The following is a 22,862-nucleotide window of genomic DNA, read 5'->3' as shown; positions in this document are numbered from 1 at the left end:
AAAAAAGTAAGGAATGGATATGATTTTTCTACCTCCAAAGTTTCAAAAAGTGACCAGTATGTGGGACTATGTAATTCTTGCATATAAGCTCCTGCATCTGAGAAAGTAAATACACAAATGGCAAATGAATATCATGTAAGAGACTGTAAAATGCCCGATTAAGCCTTTTTTCCTCGTGATCTTGTATATTTGTAGTTGTGACTTTGTATTCCACCTAATAAATCATGATATTATTTATTTGCTAGTAATATATCTGAAAAGGTTATATATCAGATAAAAAAAATCCTGTGTGGCCAGGATTGGGACTGAACAGCCTCCACCTCCTCTACCAAGCCCCTGGTCTGACTCCCCTTTGACCTTCTGGGGTCACCCATGGGACCCCAGGGTCTCCCTTGCTCAGAGGGAAGCTCTTCCTCCTCCCAGCCCCGCCACCACCCAACTGCTCTTTTCAGGGGTCCCAATAGCTGAAAGGCTGACAGCTTAGTTGATGGTGGAGACAGAATAAAAGGGTATGAGAAACAAGTGTGCAGCCTTTCATAAATGTCAGGGCAATGAGACATCAAGCTAATAACATAATAACTGTAAAAACTCTCAAGAACATCTTATTTCAATTACTCTAGGGAACTACCAGCTCACCCATGTGGGCCAAAGGAAACTAGGAGAGTCACGAGCCAGAGTCTCTACTTCACTGTTCATAGAACTCAGAGGGCAGTTGCGGGAAACCCGAAAACCATGGCAAAAAGTTCCTTCTCTGTAAATGCGGACTCTCAAGGAAATGTAGATTTTCACAATAAATGACCTTTAGAGATAATTACCTATGGCATAACCACATTTGTTTTGGAAAGGACTCTATTTTTTCTTTTTTGCAGCTGTTAGCATATGTTCTATTTGTGTTTATTTCAAGGAGAGTAGGAAGACTGGAGAATTATTACTATTGACCTTGCAGAAGCTATTAATAAAGGTAGTTTTTGAGAATAACCAGCCTTCAAAGGGCAATAAAGAAAGGTGGACTTGCTCATTTCAATGGAAAAAATAACCCTACAAACAAAAACCCAAACTAATAAGAGCCTACGTTATGCTGTAAAAGATAGGTGCTCCAAGAAGGTAGAATTAAAATAAGAAGCCACTGCCATTTAAGCAATGGGCAACTCTGGTGGGTTAATGCTCACCTACCTTAATAATGAAACTAGAGTTCTGATGGAGTCCGCATGCAATGATGGTGATGGTCATAAATATTCCCTCACTGTTCCCATGGAGACAGTTCACTGGACCCCTAACGTGCACTAAGGCAGCGGGTGATGCTGTTGTAGATGTGTTTACTAACCTGCCCAATACAGAACCTACTATAGACTATGAAAAGTGCATGTCAGTCTGCAGTCACCACAGTCACCACAGACCTTGTCCTGGTTAGTCAAAGTTTTTCATAAACTTGTTGAGAGAACTGTATTCTCTGATCAGCACTCAGAAGGAGCTGAGGGAAGGAACTGAGGTGAGATGGTCCTAGGCCCTCTGTCATATTGTATAATATCCACCACCCTAGAGAGACACTGAGGAAGCAAAGTGAGTGTACAGAATCCCAACTCATTCACCAAGTGCAACAGTTTAAGTCCCTCTTCATTTCTGGGTTTTATTCACAAAGTTCATTGAGGTGTCTGGTTCTCTGGGACATGGTTTCCTTGAAGGACAAACACAAGTTCTTAGGGTATCAGGCTCCAATTACGATTCCTTCTCTTGACTCAACCTTTAGAACGATAGGTACTGTAGGGGTAAGAAGACCTTGATGACTTAATTTCACCGGGATCTGTGACAATTGAATAAGCACATTGGGAACAGTAAGTGACCCATCAACAAGAACAGAAGCTAAGTTGATAAGATGCATGAAAGACAATAATACTTTACAAACAGAAAAAGTACTGCTGGTTCAGAGATCTGTGCTCTTTTTGCACTTATTCTGTAAATTGTGTCAAGATTAAATTGGGAAGCATTCATCCATGAATTTATTCCATTCACTCAACAGAGTATTTATTGAGCACCTTTTATGTACCAGGGAAAAGACAAACTCACGTTATTTTGTGTTTGTCTTAAATTTAAATTTTAAATGAAAAACTTAAAAATTTATATTCTTAGGCCTGATGGAAACTGTCTTTGGAAAGCCCTACACAGTTAATCTTGCATGTGCAGAGACTCGCCAGGTACTTGTGAGCAGGTGTTATACATTTTAATTGTTTGGGCAGTCTCTGGCTGTCAATATTTCTGTCACTCCTGCCCATTGACCCTCTTACTCCAGTTTAATTATGGGAAGCGCCCTGCAGGAAGAATTGTATCTATGTTTCCTAACAACTGTGTTCCCATGTGTCAGGAAAATGTTGGATTTCTGAGGATATTAAGAATTTGACCAGTACTCTGAGCCCCACTCATGCCCACTCACTCCTTCAGTGACATTCAAGCCTCCAAAAGTGTAAAATTCTGATCCTAGTTGAGGAAAGGTCCAGAACCATGTGCTCAAGTTCAAATGGACTACATGACCTCCATGTATTAATTAGCACTCTCTCTAAATGATCTTCATCAAGCCACAGAATTAGAACCTCTGAACCGAAGAGCTCATAAAGCTTAGAGATGGCCTAAAAGAGAATCCTTGGCCAATAGAATAACTAATTACAAGATGAATGACCACTTTTTTTTTATATTGACCACTCAGTTAGAAAAACATATGCTCCCAACAGAATAACATCAATGCAGAAAGCTTACTGACTGACCTGTGTTTCTTTACAAGGTTTGAAGGAGAAGTGCTGCAGTACACTGACGAGGGCCATTTTGAGGCTCATGAGTGCGAACCTCATGCCAATGCAGTTGCGGGGTCCAGCTCCAAAGGGCATGTATGTGTAGGGATCTATGTTCTCCTTGTTCTCCTTGCTGAACCTGGTTGCCCCAGAGTAGATGAAAACAAGTTAAGGAAATATAATAAGCATAAGAGTGCATGCTTAGACATCTCACACAGAACCCTCAATCATTAGTATGCAAATTTCTTTTATGGGGTAGTCAGTGGAATTGTGCTGTTTGTCTAACATGAGAATTAGAAGCTACATTTTCCATGCCCCTTACCCTATAGGAGATTTTGATTTTTGTCAGGGAGATGAGATTAATGCTGTCTTATAGAGAATGCATCTCTAAACACTAAACTTATATTCAGAGGGGTGACATTTCACATTCGGAAAAGCACATGAGAAATGAGACTGACTGAAAGCAGGGAATGTTCTTACCTCAACCCCCACTTGTTCTTCTCATATGCTCATTGGGGGAGAAAGCAGGAGAAAATGTCTCCCAGAAGTTGAACTGTTATTTTACTCTTCCATACCGTTGCCGTCTTCCTTTTTCTTTCTCCTCCTTCTGACTCCCCTCCTCTTCCCCACCTTCCTTCTCTCCCTCTTGATTCTCATCTATCTCTCTCCTTAGAATAGTTTAAGTTGGGTAATTTACATTGCCATTCACACCACTATAGTGAAATAACTGATTTCCTCGTCTATGTGCTGCACTAGGTATAAGTTCCTTTTAGGTTAAGCCCATGTTTTATTCAAATTTGATTCTTCAATATTTGAATACAGTAAGGAAATACACTGATTTGGGGAAAGTGATAATGGTCTTTTGCTTATGCATTTTTAAGAGGTTTAGTAGTTTGGAGAACATACTAGAGCACTTACAGGTTAATGTGACATACTTCAGAATAATATATAAGTAGGGGAAGAGCAGTGGTGACATGCCTTGTGGCAGGAGCCCTGGGTTGGTGGCAGTTCAGTTGGTGATGGGCACATGGAGATGCATCACTGGAATTCTGTAGACTTCTGAATATCTCAAAAATTCTTAACAGATGTTTTTTTCGCATTTGGATTTCTCATGGCCATGTCTATACCATGTGGTGAGCATTAAATATCTGAGTGTCTAAAGTTTTCTTTAAAATACTAGAAGGCATCCATTCTTTCCAGATTTACAACTGTGTAGATACACTGACCTTGTATGAAGAAAAAGCCATTTACAAAAAGACACAAGAGCATGTGACCATAGAGTCACATGTTTGCCATCTACATTGAGATGTCCTGTATGCTTGGCCCAGCCTGACTCAGGATGGTTTCCCCTCCACAGGTCCCTGTACCTTTCAGGGTGGAACTCCTCAGGCTTTGACCAGATATCTGGGTCTTGGTGGATAACATAGGATGGAATCATCACCACTGTCCCTTTGGGAATGATCACTCTGTTGATTTCAACATCTTTCTTACAGACCCTCTCGATTCTGCCAGCGATTGGAAAAATTCTTAGAGTCTCATTCACCACCATGTCAAGATACTCCATCTGGACCAGGGCATTGTATGTGGCTGGTGCCTGCAAAGCCAGAGTCAGAGTTTGGTTAGTTGAGATTCAAGGATTAACTTTCAGCTCAGTCTGTGCAGCACCCTGAAGCATTAGAAGCACCAAAGAACAGCTTACATTGGCAGGAGACCTCAACAATTACAGAGTGATTGACACCTGTCATGCCCTTTGACCTGCTCCATGACCCAAGGAGATGTACAGAGCAGTTACGTATATGAGAGAACCTTGGGGCTGTGCCCTGATCAGGGCCTGAAATCTCATATCCCTGGACTGATGCTTCTTTCTCATGTGAACCGAGGTGACTGAGGGTCAATGGCCAATGGTCTTAGGCATGATAAGCCAAAGCCACTGGCCTCATATCAAAGGAGGCATTTGTGTCAAGGAAGAGAGCATAGAAAAGAGTAAGTTCTCTACTGCACACAGGCTGTTTGGCTCAGAAATCCTACTTCCTAACTCTTCTGATGAATTTGGAGAAAATTTGGAGGAAAACCTGTTATAGGAAGCTCTATGAGTAATTTGTGGAGAATCTAATCCCTTTCTCTCCCAAATATGACAGAAGGTTTTATTTGGATGCTAACAGGTCACAGAATTTCAGTCCATGGAATCTCATAAAGAGGATCAGAGCCCCACACCCACCCCACTCACCATACTCGCCCACACTCATCACACTTCCCCACACTCACCACACTCGTGGACACTCACCACAGTTGACCACACTCTCCACACTCACCCACACTCACCAGACTCACCCACACTCAGCTGTGTGAATACCCCAGGTGTGGCTCCAGGGTTCAGCTGTGAGCTCTGAAAAAGAGCCCGTTAGTTTCACCTTCCCACTAAGCTGCCTCCCCAGCCCCTGAGGTGAGGGCTCCACACAAAGGAACCCAGTGCAGGCTGCAAACTGAGCACAATGCATGGCTGTGTGTCTGTCACTTGGTTTCATGTTTACATTTTATCTTTTCATTTTGAAATAATTTCAAACTTACAGGACCAGTGCAAAAGTAATACAACCCCCTAACCGAGAAGTCCAACAAACCCCAACCACCCCAGATACCAGATCCACAGGTTTTAACATCTTACCACTTTTGCTGTATCATTCTATCATCAATCTCTCTCTCTATATAAATATATCTATATTCATACATATACACACATATACCCCACCTATCCGTGATTGTCTATCTATTGATCCATCTTATCTAGCATCTCTCTGCCATTGCTTCTGCACCCCTCGTGTATGACCCTGGGGCAGGCACCACATCTCTCTGCAGCTCAGCTTTCTGAGATGTCACATGGACATGATGACAGGTGACCGACACGACACTCCTTATTCACCCCACGTCCAAGCAGCCAGATCCCCATCTCCCACCTACCTTCTAGTGACCAGCTTTGTGATATGGATGTTGTGCGAGTGTTGCATGGGCAGTTCCGGGCCAAAGCATTTGAGAGCCATGAGCCAGACTCAGGCTCTCCTTCCCCAGAGAGGGTGACCGCAGGTCTCAGCCAGTGCAGCTGCGAGGGGCAGAGCCCCTTTAGCCTGGACCCCTGAGTGTCTGTGCACAGTAGAGCCTCCCAACTTTGCATGCTACAAGTGTGAGTCAGAAACAAACTTTGCTCTGGGAGGCCACTAGATTTGGGGGAGTTAATTTGTTACTGAGCCATAGCCTACACTACCTGAATAATCCAGAAGTTTGTGAAGATTAAATTCATTTATAAATGCAATGCATTTAGAACAGGGTCTGACATATAGAGTAAGATGGAAAGTGTTCATTTGATTATTACTGTTGTGGTTGCAATGGCTGCTATGTTAATATTATTATAGAAGGGGAATACAACCCTCTAGCCAGTCTCTGCCTCTTGGTGACTTTGACATCATATGCAATCAAAAGAATCCTAATATGGATTGAACAGGGAGAAAAGATCATCTGTCATGTAAGCGGGACCTAAAATACATCTTCACCTCATTAAGGCGCTGATGACTCAGACAGAAAGGTCATAAGACTTGTCCCAACCACACAGCCAGGACACAATCCCATATCTTCCTTTTCTCACCCCAAGCTCTTTCCACTACACCAGACTTCCCCTGGGCTGTAAAGTGTCCCAAGACTTCTAGACTGCACTGGTGGCCCCAAATCTTCACCCCTTCCTGTATGCACTTCCTGTACCATTCAATCCTACATGCCGTCCCAGTCTGTTGCTGGGCATCACCATATGGCTAGGTTTGGACAAATGGAATGTTAACAGCAGAGCTTGGAAAGGTGCCCATACACTGGGCTTCTGGCTCTTACCCTCTGCCCATTCCCAAGAAGAGCACAGCAGTTGGTCTGCTGTGGTTTGAGAGACTTGAGGAGCAGACCTGAACCTGCCAACAACCCAGTGTGGCCAGCACATGTCAGCAATGGTCAGGCCAAAGCAGGTCCAGCCAGTGTCAGCAGAGCTAGTTATCTCAGACAACTGAGCAGCGAAAATGCTTACTGCTAGATGCCAAGGAGGATTCTGTGATTATTATTTTTTGGCACTATTGTGGTAAAAGGTAACTGGTATACCGGGACCAGCATTGATTTCCAAAGTTCTAATGTTTCTGCAGGTGAAGATGCACTTGCTATCAATTTTCCCTTGTCTCTGTCTCTTTAGAGTCTTTCCAAATAGTGCAGATGAAAGAATCAGCACTCTGCCTTTTTGCAAAATCTCAGGAAGTGGTGAGGAGGCTGTACCTCTTCCTACCCTGTCCAGGTAGTACCCACACACCTTGTTGGGCAATGCAGCATCAATCTCCTCCTGCAGTTTCTTCTGGACATCAGGGTGTGTGGCCAATTCATACATAAGGAAGGAGAGCACACTGCTAGTGGTCTCATAGCCAGCGAAGATAAAGATAATTGACTGAGCTATAAGCTCCAGATCAGTCAGAGCTAAAAGGAGAGGAAGGACATGTTAGGTGAACTAGGTCAGTGTAAAATATCACAGGCCAGACAGAGAAAAAGCTAAAGAAAATTCCCAAATCTGTAAGGAAATGTGGAAAAGCACATAGTCACACTGGGAGTGTGTGGCTTACAGAGCCTGAAAAGGGAAAAAAACAGTTTCCATTCTGTTTCCTGACGTCTTATTATCCTTGGCATCTCCTCCTGATTATGTCCCCTCTGCCTACACAGGTGGTTGGAGTCTCACATAGCCATGCTTCTGTCTACAGTGCTCAGTGTGATGCATGTGGCCCCTGAGGAATCCTAAATGCACTTTAGCCACAAGTCTTAAGTGGGTTAACATTCTCACCCTGAAAACATTTTAAATTAGTCTAGATTGAGAAATTTGGAGATGGCTTGCAACACTAAGGCTTAACTCTAGGGAAAAAGTAAAGGCTCTTCCATCTAAACATGCTTTCTGGAACTGGAAGAGGAGCTCTGGGCTACAGGTGAGTGCCTGAGACCAAAGTTTTGTCTCTGGACGAGGAATATCAGCAGCATCTGAGAGCTGGTTAGAAATGCAAAATCCCCAACCACAGCTGGGGACCACAGCAGCCAAATCTGTCTTTTAACAGGATCCCCAGGTGATCCATGTGCACAGTTTAGCTGAAAAGCAGGACTTTTACTTTCAAGAGGCTTCAGATACCAGAAGACCTGGCATGTCTTTTAAATATATGCTTTTAGATCTACAGGCTCTAAGAAACAGAAACTACAGAAACAGACAAAAAGCTAGAAGAATGGTGTTGGAAACTACAGTCATCATTGGCATATATACAACAGAAAGAAGAATGTGTCAACAGAAGGACATTGGACAGCATGAAATATGGAATAATAGGGTTCAATTCCAGAAATGGAATTATCAATGCTCATTCAATCCTGGCCTCAATGTCATCCTCCTCAGGACGGGCCCACTTCCTTGCTGTCCTTTCTGCTGCCAAACAGCCCTTGTGCTTATGAGCTGGATTCCCTCCTGCTCCTTCCCTGAGAGAAGCTAGTGTGGCTGGGCCATGGGTTGTTGGATCAGGGCTGGATTCGGGTTTCTAGTGCCTGGACACCTGCAATGGATGTGGTGCCTGCCCCACCCATGTAATTCATAAGTAAAAACAAAATGAAATGAAAGGGAGCAAGCAACATTCTGATTTCCCAACAATGGCTTTGTGGTTCTGTTTTGCATAATTCAACAATCAAATTTTTTCCCCTAGTTAGATGAATCTGATGGCCTTGAATTGTAATTGGAGTAGAAACTCAAGGTTAGGGCTGTGTTGTCCATCTGGTAGTTCACAGCTTCATTTAGCTAATTAAATTCAGCTTCTAATTCATTAAAATTTAATAATATGAAAAATACAGTTTTCAGTAACACTAGCCACATTTCCAGTCCCTCACAGCCACATCTGTCTGTGACTGCTGTACTGAACAGCATGGATACAGAGTATTTCCTTCATCACAGGTGCTCTGTTGGACCATGAGGATGATGATGAAGAAAGATAGATGACAGGTAGGTAGGTAGATGGATATGGACGGATATGGACTCATCTATCTATAGATAGTTTGTATGACTGACATTATAAATGCATAGATGAATAGATACACGCATGATATATAAAGATAGACATATAATATACACACATGCATTCAAACATACAGAGGTGGTAGAATGATAAATACATGTTAGATTGATAAATACAAAATAAGGATAGATTCATAGATGATACAGACTGATGACAAAAAGATGGCAGAGAGATATGTACTATATAGGTGGATAGAAGTTGATGCAGACATGGAAACAAACATATTTTCAGTGGTGTACTAGAATCTGTTCATTTTTGTTGTCTATACACAATTTTTCCATGTTCAGGAACATTCCTGAATTGAAGGACAAAACATCGCTAACTTGAAATTGGCTATGATGAGATTAGTAGGACACAGAAGGAGGTTAACCAGTATGCCTTCTTTTATCCTTTAAAAGCCAGTTTATTTCATGGTATATTGATAGATAAAGATATATTTATGTTACTTAGTTCTGTGCTAATGGATTTTGTTTCTTAGCTTTGTCCACTAAGATCTAAAAGGAAGGAATAGCCAGTAGCAATGCGCACAGCTAGCTCTCAGATTTTGGTTTCTAAATGCCATTTTCCTGTAAAAGGAACTAGGCTCTATCTAGAAATGGCTGGTTCCAGGGCTGGTCAGAGGAAATAAAAGCAAAATCTGAAATAGTTTTCCCCTGAAAGTGATAATGTACTTGGAGAACAGTCATGACTGGGCAACGAAACAGGAAACAGCAAGAAAGATGGACCTGAGGCAACTTGACTTTTGAGACAAATGATAGTAGTGAGAGAGTAAATTAATATTTCATGAAACCATACTGATGAAAAGGAATGGAGGAGAGTGGAAGGCTCTCCCGCAGTGGAACACCAATTATTCCACAGTGGAATACCAATTCATAAATGCAGAAGGAATGAGATGGAATTAGAAAAGCACCATTTTGGAACCATCAGATATGAGAAAAGGAGCGGGTGAAAGTTTGAAAGAAACTGGATGTTTAGAGTCTCAACAGCTCCCCCCACACCCTCCACTGCCTTTTAATTACACAGTGACCATAACCCATGCCTTGGATTGAGGTAGTGAACTTGGCCTGAACCATGTGCTCCAAATCAAGGTCAGCAACACAGGGACAATGTGCCCTCTAGGCCAAGCCTTGGTGGAGATTTCCAGGCCAGGGCTCTGACCAGGGGTTTCTGGGCAGGGCCAGGGAATCTGCATTTAAACAAACCACTGACTGACCTCTGGGCGTGAAATACTTGTTATATGATTTTCCTTTAAGCTCAGAACTAAGTTATGCCTTTGTGCTTCTGCCAAATTCTCTGGCCACCATTTAAATATCTAAGCGTGTCTCCCAGTGCATTTGGCTGAGATTCTCATCTGCCTGGAAAATGTCTGGCCCATTTTCAAAGCAGCCCCCATCTCTAGGCTTCCCCATCTGATGCCCCCAAGACACTCCCCGGGTTACCTTTGTGGGATTCAGTTTCCTGGGAATTCTGGGAGTCAATCAGCAGCTGAAGAAAGTCCACTCGGTGCTGGAAACAAAGGGAGATTTGAGTGATGGCCTGGCACTTGGCAACTCAGAGGGAAATCCTTCCTGGGAATCTGGCCCCCATGGGCCTGATGTCTGAGCAGTGCTGCCTGCTCCCCAGGGGATGGAAACACCCTCTGCCAGTCTCTGCAAGAGGAGGGTTCCCAGGAGAAGTACAGTCTCCATGCCTTCCTGCTTTGGTACTTTGCCCTCCCTGACCCTGGCTCTCTGGCTTTGGGTCATAGCTTCCTTCCCCTTCCCCTGTCATGCCTGCCTGCTCAGAGGAAGTCCCTGACCTCATGCATTTTTCTTTGCCTGCCCTAATTCCACCCCCTGCCTCTTGTTCTTCACAAGTAGCTGCAAAGATTCTTGCCTGACATTTCAGGACCATTGGCTGCTTTTGCGGGAGCATCTTCAAAGCCCCCAACTGCAGGGACCCCCCACTACTGTCAGTGCACCCTGGGGTGCTCAGCCGAGCCTCCCTGAACTGCAGACACCCTGCTGCTGGCCTCTAGGCTCACAGCAGTGAAGCAGCAGAGACAGCCACAGCCTCAATGCCCAGAGGAGACCCCTCCCCTCTCCAGAGAATGAGAAGTCGCCATTAAATTAGATCATTTCCACCAGGTAGCATCATGGTGTCTTCCACTGGGGGATGTTTACAATAAGAAGCTTGGAATTGAAATGATTCTTGGCCAGTCTGAGAGCTGGGGCAATTACAATGCCAGTCAATAATTTTTAAGCAAAAATTTTAATTCTTTGACAGTTTCTTGGGGGAAGGGCCTGGCTACTAGTCCCATTACAAAATTGTGAACCTAACTCTGTGACTCCTTCTCTTCCTTCCATCCCCAAACTTCCCCTTTCACATTCACCCCAAATGTGAAAACTCACCTGCTCCAAACCCTGGAGTTCTTTGTGTTTCTTTTCTTATTTTTGTTTAAAAATAAACACAGAAAAGGAATCATAGGTGTACAACTAAAGAAGGAATAAAAAATTGTAAACACTCATGTAACAGATATCAGGTCTTACATTTTGATTATCTTTGAGGCGACTTTCCTTCATCTTTTTAACAGAATTTTTGAAAAAATCAGTAGCATCTTTTGGAAACAGAGAGACATTTATTGCTTCAAAAAATGGGGTAAGGAATGGAAAGAGTGCTGTAGGAAAGAGAGAGAGAAAAAAAATCATAGTGAAAATCATAATTTTCCAGGAAGATTATAATTCCCTATACTACTGAGAAGAGTTGAAGATACCAGGGTCCCAAACAGGAACCCCTGTGTCTGGGCCCCTTGCTTAGGTTTCAGGTCAATGGCCCAGCAAGAGGAGGTGCCCACATGGGCCCCACTACAGGGGGTGATCAGTCATCTCTTTCTTTTCCTGTTACCAGTGGGATGCGGCCACATTCCCTGAACATCACTGGAGAAGCCAGCAGAATGTCTGCTGCTCCTGTTTATTGTGGTGTTTAAGAAATTGTGACTGCAATAAAAATAATTCAAGGTATGTTCTCCGGACCATGTTGGAATGACATTTGAAATTGGTAACAAATAAAAATGGGACCTTAAAAACATGTGAAATCCACTGAGAAATTAGAAATTAGGAATTACCTTAGATGAATGAAAAAGATGCCATGACATACCAAATTCATGAATTGCAGCTAAGCCAGGGCTTAGATGGAAAATTTCAGCTGTAAACAGTTATTTTCTAAACAAAGAAAGATCTCAAATCAATAACCTAACCTTCTGACTGAAGACATTGAAAGTAGAAGAACAAACCAAACGTAAAGAAAGCGGGATGAAGGAAATAATAAAGATTAGAGTGGAAATGAAAAATACAGGAAGTAGAAAAACAATAAAGAAAACAATGGAACCAAAAGCCTTTTCTTTGAAAGGATAATTAAAATAGGTAAAACTTGGCCTAGATTATCCCTTACCCAACAAAGGGGGAAGATTTAAATTTTTAGGATCAGAAATGAAAGAGGAAGTACGGATATTAGAATAGAAAAGGATTATAGAGGAATACTATGAATAACTATTTACAAATGTTTGTTCATCTTAGAAAACTTAGATGAAATGAACAATTTCTAGGATGACAAAACCGCAGAAATGGACTTACAAAGAAACAGACAATCTGAGTAAACTTAAGTGAATAGATTCAATCAGCAATCAAAATTTTACCCACCAAAAGATCCCATGCTCAGATGGCTTCAGTGAATTCCACCAAATATTTAAAGAAGAATAAAAACACCAATTCTTCCCAAACTCTTTCAGAGAGGCCAGAAGAGGACAGAACATGGCCCAGTTCATTGTTTATGCGGCCAGTTTTCCCTGGATACCCAAACCAGACCAAGGTCACACAAAAAGAAACATCATGTGGTAGCTCTCAGGAACATGGATACTACAATCCTCAACTAAATACTGGCAGTGCCAAATCCCACAGCATATAAAATACATTATATCCATGACCACGTGGGTTTTCTTCCTGGAGAGCAAGGGCGTTTAACATCCCCAAATCAATTAATATTATGCACCATGTCAAGGGAATGCAAAGAATGCTCATGCTCAACTCAAGAAAAGCAGAAAAATCATTTGACAAAATCAGCACCCTTTCAAGATAAAAGCATTAAATATGAATAGAAGGGGAGTTTTAAACCTGATATAGAACATCTACGAAAAATCCATAGGTAACATCACATTTAATTGTGAAATACTAAAGACTTTTCTCTAAGATCAAGAATAAGACAAGATGCCTGCTGTCACCACAACTATCCCACACTGTACTGGAGGATCTTGTAGGGAAATTTTACAAAACGAATATATAATTGGTGTCCAGGTTGGAAAGGAAGAAGTAAAACTATATTCTGAGATGTCATGATCTTGTATATAGAAAATCCCAAAGAACCTACCAAAAAATTATTAGAACTGATACATGAATTTGGCAAGGAGACAGTATACAAGATCAGTATATGAAAATCAATGGTATATCTATATACAGCAATGAATGATCTGAAATTAAAATTAAGAAAATAACTCCATTTATAACAGCATCAAAAAGAATAAAGTACTGGGGAATAAACTGAACAAGAGTACAAGACTTATATGCTGAGCAACTACAAAACATTGATAAAAAATTAAAGAAGTTTTAAATAAATGAAAACTATCCCATGTCCATGGTTCAGAAGACTTAATATTGTTAAGATGACAGAACTCCCCCAAATCATCTACAGAGATGATTCTCTAGATGCCCTCTTGAATTGTAGCTGTCTTCTTTGTAAAAATTGACAATTTTATCCCAACGTTAATATGGCATTGCAAGGGACCCAGGAAAGCCAAACCAATTTGATACAGGAATGATAATATTAGAAGACTCCTGGTGTCTCATTTCAAAACTTAGCACAAAGGTGTTATAGTCAAGGCAATGTGGTAATGGTATAAGGGTAGAGATACAGATTAATGAATAGGATTAGACTCCAGAAATAAACCAATGGGTCAACTGATTATCAAGTAAGGTGCCAAGGCCATTCAATGGGGAAAGAATACTCTTTTTAACTAATGGTGATGGAACAGCTGGAGATTCACGTTCAAAAGGATGAATTTGGACATTTATACCACACCATCTATAAAAATTTGACTCAAAATCCATCAAAGCCCTAAATATAAGAGCAAAAGCTATGCAAATCTTAGAAGAAAATAAAGGAACAAATCTTTATTATCTCTGATTTGGAAGTGGATTTGTAGAAAAGAAGGCAACAGCATGAGCAACAAAAGTTAGTTACATAAACTTGACATCTTCAAAACTAAAACATTTCATATTTCAAGGAGTATTATCAAAAGCATAAGACTATGTGAGAAAAAAATTGTAAATCATGTATTTCATATATGCTCAGTGAAAGAAGCCAGCCACAGAAGACCATATGTTATAGGATCCCACTATATGAAATGTTCAAAAAAGAAAAATCTAAAGAGATGCAAAGCAGCTTAGTGGTTTCATGGGGATGAGACAGGGGGCATGGAGGGCAGTAGGTAAAGGGTAAGGGGGTCCTTACTGAGGGGGTGAAAATGTCCTAAAATTGGGAGGAAGGTTGCACATCTCTTTGGATCCACCAAAGGCCACTGAATTGTACACTGTAATGGGTGAATTGCATGGTATGTGAATTATATGTCAATGAAGTCCCTATTAAAAAAAAACAAAACAAGAGGACTTCCGGAGAAGATGGCGGCTTAGTAAGACGCACGGGTCTTAGTTCCTCCTCCAGAAAAGCAACTAAAGAAACAGAAACAATACGAAACAGCTCCCGGAGTCATGACAGAGACCAAAAAGACAGCGTACCCCATTCTGGAACAGCTGAATGGGCAGGGAGAATCTGCTGCGGTGAGATACCCGAGGGGCGCGCGTTTTCCCGGCCAGGGCGGCTGGCGACTGGGGTCCCCTCCACGCACGTGGCTCCCCGGTCTGACTGGGAACGTTGGATAGCGGGGCCCTCCCGTCACGCTTGGCGTTTCGGGCCAGCTGGGCAATTAGGACCGGCACTCTCCCAAGCCGCGGCAGCCAGCGACCCCCGCCTCCACGCGCGGTTTCCCGGGCCGACTGCCGTGCAGACAGACGAGAGCCACGAGCGCCACCTACTGGGCAGGAAAAGAAAAACAGAGCCCAGAGATTTCACAGAAAAATCTTTCAACCAGCTGGGTCCCACACCCAGGGAAATCTGATCAAATGCCCAGACACCAGCAGAAAATAATGGATGACGCTCGGAAAATTGAAGATATGGCCCAGTCAAAGGAACAAACCAATAGTTCAAATGAGATACAGGAGCTGAGACAACTAATGCTGAATATACGAACAGAAATGGAAACACTCTTCAAAAACCAAATCAATAAATTGAGGGAGGACATGAAGAAGACATGGGCTGAACAAAAAGAAGAAATAAAAAATCTGAAAAAACAAATCACAGAACTTATGGGAGTGAAGGACAAAGAAGAAAAAATGGAAAAAACAATGGATACCTACAATGGTAGATCTAAAGAGACAGAAGCTACAATTAGTGAACTGGAGGATGGAACATCTGAATTCCAAAAAGAAACAGAAACTATAGGGAAAAGAATGGAAAAACTTGAGCAGGGGATCAGGGAACTGAATGACAATATGAAGCGCACAAATATACGTGTTGTGGGTGTCCCAGAAGGAGAAGAGAAGGGAAAAGGAGGAGAAAAACTAATGGAAGAAATTATCACTGAAAATTTCCCAACTCTTATGAAAGACCTAAATTTGCAGATCCAAGAAGTGCAGCGCACCCCAAAGAGAATAGACCCAAATAGGCGTTCTCCAAGACACTTACTAGTTAGAATGTCAGAGGTCAAAGAGAAAGAGAGGATCTTGAAAGCAGCAAGAGAAAAACAATCTGTCACATACAAGGGAAACCCAATAAGACTATGTGTAGATTTCTCAGCAGAAACCATGGAAGCTAGAAGACAGTGGGATGATATATTTAAATTACTAAAAGAGAAAAACTGCCAACCAAGACTCCTATATCCAGCAAAATTGTCCTTCAAAAATGAAGGAGAAATTAAAACATTTATAGACAAAAAGTCACTGAGAGAATTTGTGACCAAGAGACCAGCTCTGCAAGAAATACTAAAGGGAGCACTAGAGTCAGATACGAAAAGACAGAAGAGAGAGGTATGGAGTAAAGTGTAGAAAGAAGGAAAATCAGATATGATATATATAATACAAAAGCCAAAATGGTAGAGGAAAATATCATCCAGTAATAATACTAAAAGTTAATGGACTGAATTTCCCAATCAAAAGACATAGAATGGCAGAATGGATTACGACCCAGCAATACCACTGCTAGGTATCTAATCAAAGGACTTAAGGGCAAAGACACAGACGGACATTTACACACCAGTGTTTATAGCAGCATTATCTACAATTGCAAAGAGATGGAAACAGCCAAAATGTTCATCAACAGACAAGTGGCTAAACAAACTGTGGCGTATACCTACGATGGAATATTATGCAGCTTTAAGACAGACTAAACTTATGAAGCATGTAATAACATGGATGGACCTAGAGAATATTATGCTGAGTGAGTCTAGCCCAAAACTAAAGGACAAATACTGTAAGGTCCCACTGATGTGAACCGACATTCGAGAATCAGCTTGGAATATGTCATTGGTAACAGAGACCAGCAGGAGTTAGAAACAGGGTAAGATAATGGGTAATTGGAGCTGAAGGGATACAGACTGTGCAACAGGACTAGATACAAAAACTCAAAAATGGACAGCACAATAATACGTAAGTGTAATGTAACTAGGTTGGAACACTGAACGAAGCTGCACCTGAAATATGGTTTTTTGTTTGTTTGTTTGTGTGTTTGTATCTTTTGTTTTTGTTTTTTTCTTCTTCCTTTATATATATATATATATATATAATTAGTATTATATTTTAATTCTCTTCTCTATATTAACATTCTATATCTTTTTCTGCTGTTTTGCTAGTTCTTTTCCTAAATCGATGCAAATGTACTAAGAAATGATGATCATACATCTATGTGATGATACTAAGAATTACTGAGTGCATGTGTAGAATGGAAAAAAAAAAAAAACAAGAGAAAGAAGTAACAGCACACATACATACTAAGAAGATGAGGGGGTCCAAGAAATTAAACTTTAGGAGCTTCTTGACGTTCTGCACGAAGGGATCCTGGGGGTTGTTGAGGGAATCAATGTTCACCCCAAATGATGTGCTCGTGATGACATCCATGCTGTACGCCCCGAAGACGCTAAGCAGGATAGAGAGATGGGAGGTGTCAAATTAATCCCACCTGTCATCCCTCCCCAGCACAGTCAACAAGAAGTGCCTGAAATTCAAATTCCCAGACAAGACAGCACAGGGTCCCAGAATCCAGAACCTTCCACTGGAAAAGCTGAAAAGTCCACATGGCCATCATCCTGCAGAGGCATGTCCCAGGTGCCAGGGAGGCAGCTGGCTCTGGGAAGATGGGTGGGGACACGAGGTGAGATGGACCCACATGTGAGCAGGGAGCTCGGGCACAGAGGGGAACGGGCCCTGGACAGAGTGCAGCAGTGTGTGTAGAGGGTGTGGGTGGGGACACGAGGTGAGATGGAGGAGCTCGGGCACAGAGGGGAATGGACCCGGACAGAGTGCAGCAGTGTGTGTAGAGGGTGTGGGAGCACAGGGCTGGAGCAGGATGAGGAAGGGAAGTTTACTCTGCTCAGGTGCCAAGAAATGGGATATTTCACCCAGGCCTTGCTTCCCCAGTGTCCATGCCCAGAGACTAATGCTCCTCAGCACATTCCAGAACCTTTACACCCTGCTCTCAGGTGCCAGGACTTTGTATCCCCTTCTCCACACCACCCTCTGCCCTGACTCCTGGAGTCCAAGGTTTACTGAAGTAAGAATCATTTCTGTAAAATGCGAGCTCTAAGAATGTTCTTAGTAAAAAAAAAATTAATAAAATTCACTCTAAAATTGATCTAGGCCATCCCACAGGCAAGTGACCATTCAAAACTGTTCAGTTTAGACAATGAATGAAATGGTCACTCTACCCACAACCTGTAGAGGGCCTTCTCTTTTTCAGGCTGAAAGAATAACTGAGGGAAATAGTAACACTTAGCATTTTTCCTTATTTATACAGAAAATGTGTGAAGGGGTTTAAGGTGCTCCAAGTTCCACATTTGAGCTTTCCTGATCACCCAGTGCCTCCTGACATGTACCTAAGCCTTCCCCTCCCACCACGCCATTCCCTGTACATGCTGAGCTTTGGCACTATGGATCATGTTTCTTGGTTCTCAGCCTTCTTATTTCTTTTGTTCTCCTGAATAGCCAAGGTGGGTTCAACCTGGTTAGTGTACACAGGGAGGAAGAACCTCCTGGCTGCCCGGTTATCTGACAGGAACAACCACTTTTTGGGTTGCAGCTTGGAGTCTGAAAACTGCACACTGGCTTTCATTTGGCAAAAGAGCATCTCAACAGTGGGACAGTTAGCTCCTTCACAGGTAGCTGGAGGGCTCATGACCATGTTCAGAAACCCAGCAGCCACCCTCCGACTTACTCTTTCAGGGTGACAGGCTTGCCCTTCTCTGCTTCCTTCCTCAGGTTCTTCACCAACACATCTCCATACTGGCCTATTATCGGGAACATCTAAACATGAAGCAGAGCATCAACGTGGGTAAATGTGGAGACCTAAGGCTGCCAGGACCAGGCTTTTCTAAGCATGGAGCCAAAAGTGACATTTATAGAGAATCAGGTAGGTCTCTTCTGGGACTTATCGATGAAGGACAGTTTTAGGAATCTCGAACTCAGTTGCATAACCCTTGGAAAGGGACAATGATGTTATTTCCACCAGTCCCCAGGTTCCATGTTCAAATTTGCACTGAAAAGCCCTCTTATTTTCATACCTCCTTGAGCTTTCCACTGGTGAATGTTGGAGACAGCAATGTTCGCAATCTCTTCCAATGTTCATCTTTAGAAACAGAGATGGCATGTTTCATAAATCCTACAGGACCAATGACCTAAAGTACAAAGCAAATGACATTTGTCCAATATCAGCACTGAGGGACTCCACAGTTATGGAAAATTTCCTAAACAGGCATTCACTTATTGAGCAATTATTTCATGACTGTCTATTTCATGCAATCTCAATGTTAGATTCTCCATAAATATGCATCCCATCTGTAGTGGTTTTTGCTTTTATGTACCAATCTCTTTTAAATGGATGTGCTCCACATTGTAGGAAATCCTTATTCTAGATAAATAGATGGGACTGTGGAGAGTAGAAAGTGCCTTGTGAGCTTAAAAAAATAAATGTGAATGTTTAAATGCTTAGGAATCCATTTGCTATTATGAAAAAAAAAAAAAGAGGAGAATCCCATGGAAGTCCTTTTCCCTCACATTTCCCTCAGAGAGAGAAGGGAAAACAGAGATTATTTTATATCCCAGACTGAACTGGCTTATCATTCCAAACTGCTTGAAAACTTTCTTTCATCTAAAAAAAAATATATTTTGTCTAAAATGATTACCTCCAACAGCCATTCATGATAAAAACCTGTACTAAACTAGGAGGGTAGGAAAACTCCTTAAATTACTACAGAGCATCTACATACAAACCTATAGTTACCATCATATTGATGGTTAAAGACTGAATGCTTTCCCCCCCTACATGGGGAAGAAGGCAAGATGCCCACTCATCACTCCCTTCTACTTCCTACTGGAATTCCTAGTTAGTGTAATACAACAAGAAAAATAAATAGAAGATACAGATTGGAAAGGAAGAACTAGAACTGTCCCTATTTTTAAATGACATAATTGTCTAACCAAACTAAAATCTCAAGGAATATATACAAAAGAAAAAAACAAAACCCCAAACCTCCTACTCCAAATAGGTGGGTTCTGTAGTGTTATAGGATGTAACATCAACACACAAAATCAGTTGCATTTCTATAAAATGACAAGAAGTGGATGAAACTGAAATAAAATAACACAATACCATGAATAATTACTCCAAAGAAAGTGAAATATTTTGGTATAAATCTATCAGCATATGTACCGGATCTGTATATTAAAAATTATAACATGATAAAGAAAGGATTAAAAATAAGCCTATATAAGAGGAAAGGCATAGTGTGTCATGCTTCAATATAGCAAAGCCATCAAGTATTCCCCAATTTATCTAAGGGTTAATTTAACTTTTTTCAAAGTCCCAGCAAAGACTATTGTTGACACAGAGAAGCTTATTCTAAATTCAAAAACAAAGGCAAAAGTTCAAAACAGCTCAAAAACTCTGAAAAAGAGTAATGAAGGCATTCTATGTGCTAAGACTTACCAAATAGCTACAGTATTCAGAATATTCACGGAGATTCATGGGACAGTGTGGAGAATGAGAAACAGACCCACTTAAATATGCCCAAAATTTATGAAAATGGTGTAAGAGTAATTCAACGGACCAAGCACTGCTTTTCCAACAAGGACATTTACACCTGTGACTGAGAAAGACGTGGTTCTGGAAGAGTTCTGGACCTTGATATGGTGGTGGTTACACACATCTACAGCTGTCATAAAGTAGCACAGAGCTACACACACACACACACACACACACACACACGTGTAAGTGTCTGCATCTGAAACTGCTGACAGCCACTTAAGCTACATGGATTTCCAGTGTCAAAGTCCTGGATGGTCCTTCCAGTTTCTGGCCCTGGGAGCTGTGACCATGGCCATCTAGGGGAGCCAGTGGGGAGCTGGGGCTGCACCTACCCTCCGGTTGGTGAAGGTGGAGTAGCACTCTTTCACCAGGACTGTCTTGATCATGCTGGGATCCATGATGGCCAGCACAGGCTGCTGGCCATCGTAAAACCTGTGCGGGAACAGAGCACTGATGAGCCGGGCCCGCAGCTGGGCCACCATGCCAGGCCACACATCCACCCAGCTCTGCAGCATCTGTCCCCTGAGCTGGACAAGGCCCAGACGTGTCCTTTCAGGTCATGTCAGTGCGTGAGACACAGCAACCACTCAACCACAGAGGCCCCTGAGTCTTCACACAATGAGGAGCAGAGGGCTCTGGTTGGGCAGAGATATCCACAGACAACCCAGCTGTCCCCAAGATCACGGCCACAAGTGACATCAGCATGTGCTAGGTGGGGACCCCTGCTTACTGGGTCATTTTCCACAAATTTTTGTACGGTTAAAATGTTTCATTATCAAGAAAGACATTAGGAAAGTGAAAAACAAAGGAAGGTAAATAAGACCAAAACTAATAATAATTACACAAGGACAGTCAAACTACTCAGCAGTTAAAAGGTTATGATTTTAAACATGTGAAAACATGAAAAATGAATAGAAAAATTAATAGATGAAAATGTAGAAATATCCATCTTAAATGTTTAAAAATACACAAATAGAAAAAGCCTTGGAATGCTGCAAGTTTATATTGGAATTATAAATGATTTCTTTGCCCCATTTCCTAAAATTTTCATGGTTAGTTACAATTACTTTAAGTATTAAAGAGGTAGATTAAGGACAGAACGTTATGGGCATAATGAATAAGGAGGAATGAAATATGCCAGAACAGAATGAGAGTTCCCAAAAGTCACCTACATATTCCCTGACTTCACAGAGGCATTTTAAGTGGGTGTGTAATCACAGGCAAAAATCGGTGAGAAACGCTGCACTTAGAGCTTCACATTTACAAAAATAGCCCAAGCTCAGAGGATTAATGTGTGTGTGGTGTGTGTGCACGACGTGTCAGTGCTGGGGGATGGGAAGCTGGGCCAGTGGAGGCCCCAGGCTGTGAGTTTCTTCGACCCCAGCACATGGCCTTCAGGGACTGTGTTGTCAGCAGAGCCCCAGGTGCTGGGGTCCCCGAGGGCCTGAGGAGAGAAGACGGAGTGGTGGGAAGAGGCCTGGCCTTCTCCCACTGGCTCTGGCACCAAGGCCCAGCCATGATGGGGCCACTTACTCCACACTCACCAAACCTTCACAGCATCCCTGGGAGCAGCCACTGCTTGCAGCATGGGGAGGTCAGTTATCCCACTGGGAAAGCTGCCTTCAAAGGAGTCTATGCGTCCTCCACTCGGCAGGCACGGGGGTGTGAAGAAATGCCTGCATGCACCGCTACTGAGAAGTCCAGGCTTGAAATTCAGGACAGTTCCCCACTTGGGTAGGAAGTACAAAGCTGAGCATAATGGTTTCCCAATGGGCTTATCTCTATCCCACAGAACTTCTTCAAGGTACATATTAAATATCAAATTTAAATAAGGGAATTTTGGATTTTAATTAAAAGTTAAATCACGTGCGAAAGGGATAATATGTACATATTAGAAGGGGCTAAAATAATGCATTTCAATGCAATTAAAGAGGATCTAAGAAAGGACAAAGGAGCAAGAGGAATATCCATTTGCCTAGAGATTCAGTGAGGGGTCCCAGGCAGACCAGTCTGGAGCAAGGGGAGAACCCACAGCCTTCTGGCCCAGTTCTTTCTTCATCTAAACATTTTGATTGAGAATGGCCCCTTTCCTGAATGTAGACCCTGACACCTGGTGAACCTGGGATCCTTGGCAGAACTAGCCTACAGGATCTCCATGATAAACAGTTTCCTTCAGGAGCCTCTGTACTAAGATTGTCCTCCCCTTAACCAGAGGTTTATCCAGTGGAAGTTTCCAGAATACTTACCCCCACATTTTCCCATATTTTTTAAAACACGTCATGTCAAAATGCCAAAAACCCTGTAAAGACAAAAAAAAAACAAAAAACAAAAACCCAACTTAGATAACTACCTTAAATGGGCTGAGCCCTACTTTTCCCAGGTCAAAAATGATGCACAACTATGACTTCTGGCTACTTTTCACTGGCATTTGGAGGGAAGTTGTTATTCAGAGACATCTTAGAGGTAAGGAGAGAAGACAGAGGAGATGTTTGCATGGAGAACTTACAGTTGCAGTTGAATTATCTCCTAATACTGT

At 42.1% G+C, this 22,862-nt stretch overlaps 1 protein-coding gene across 3 annotated transcripts in view; it reads right to left on the bottom strand.

Annotated features, from left to right (window-relative positions):
• Window positions 1-1,601: 1,601 nt before the first annotated feature.
• Window positions 1,602-22,862, bottom strand: part of LOC143666904 (cytochrome P450 3A12-like) — a 29,501-nt gene continuing 8,240 nt past the window's right edge. For 2 of the 3 annotated variants that reach the window (XM_077140496.1, XM_077140497.1), the window contains exons 3-13: window positions 22,573-22,625; window positions 20,659-20,758; window positions 18,804-18,917; window positions 18,458-18,546; window positions 17,016-17,164; window positions 11,416-11,543; window positions 10,327-10,393; window positions 7,111-7,271; window positions 4,148-4,374; window positions 2,757-2,919; window positions 1,602-1,801 (exon numbers count right to left, since the gene is read on the bottom strand). In XM_077140496.1, the coding sequence (XP_076996611.1) occupies window positions 1,706-1,801; window positions 2,757-2,919; window positions 4,148-4,374; window positions 7,111-7,271; window positions 10,327-10,393; window positions 11,416-11,543; window positions 17,016-17,164; window positions 18,458-18,546; window positions 18,804-18,917; window positions 20,659-20,758; window positions 22,573-22,625 (1,347 nt within the window). In that variant the 3' untranslated portion in view covers window positions 1,602-1,705. The remainder of the gene's footprint in view (window positions 1,802-2,756; window positions 2,920-4,147; window positions 4,375-7,110; window positions 7,272-10,326; window positions 10,394-11,415; window positions 11,544-17,015; window positions 17,165-18,457; window positions 18,547-18,803; window positions 18,918-20,658; window positions 20,759-22,572; window positions 22,626-22,862) is intronic. The other variant, XM_077140498.1, reaches the window with a different exon arrangement.

The sequence above is a fragment of the Tamandua tetradactyla genome, chromosome 23 (genome assembly GCF_023851605.1).
Source record: "Tamandua tetradactyla isolate mTamTet1 chromosome 23, mTamTet1.pri, whole genome shotgun sequence".
NCBI lineage: Eukaryota > Metazoa > Chordata > Mammalia > Pilosa > Myrmecophagidae > Tamandua > Tamandua tetradactyla.
Note: the sequence above shows the minus strand (reverse complement) of the source record. Positions and strands in the feature narration are given on the sequence as shown.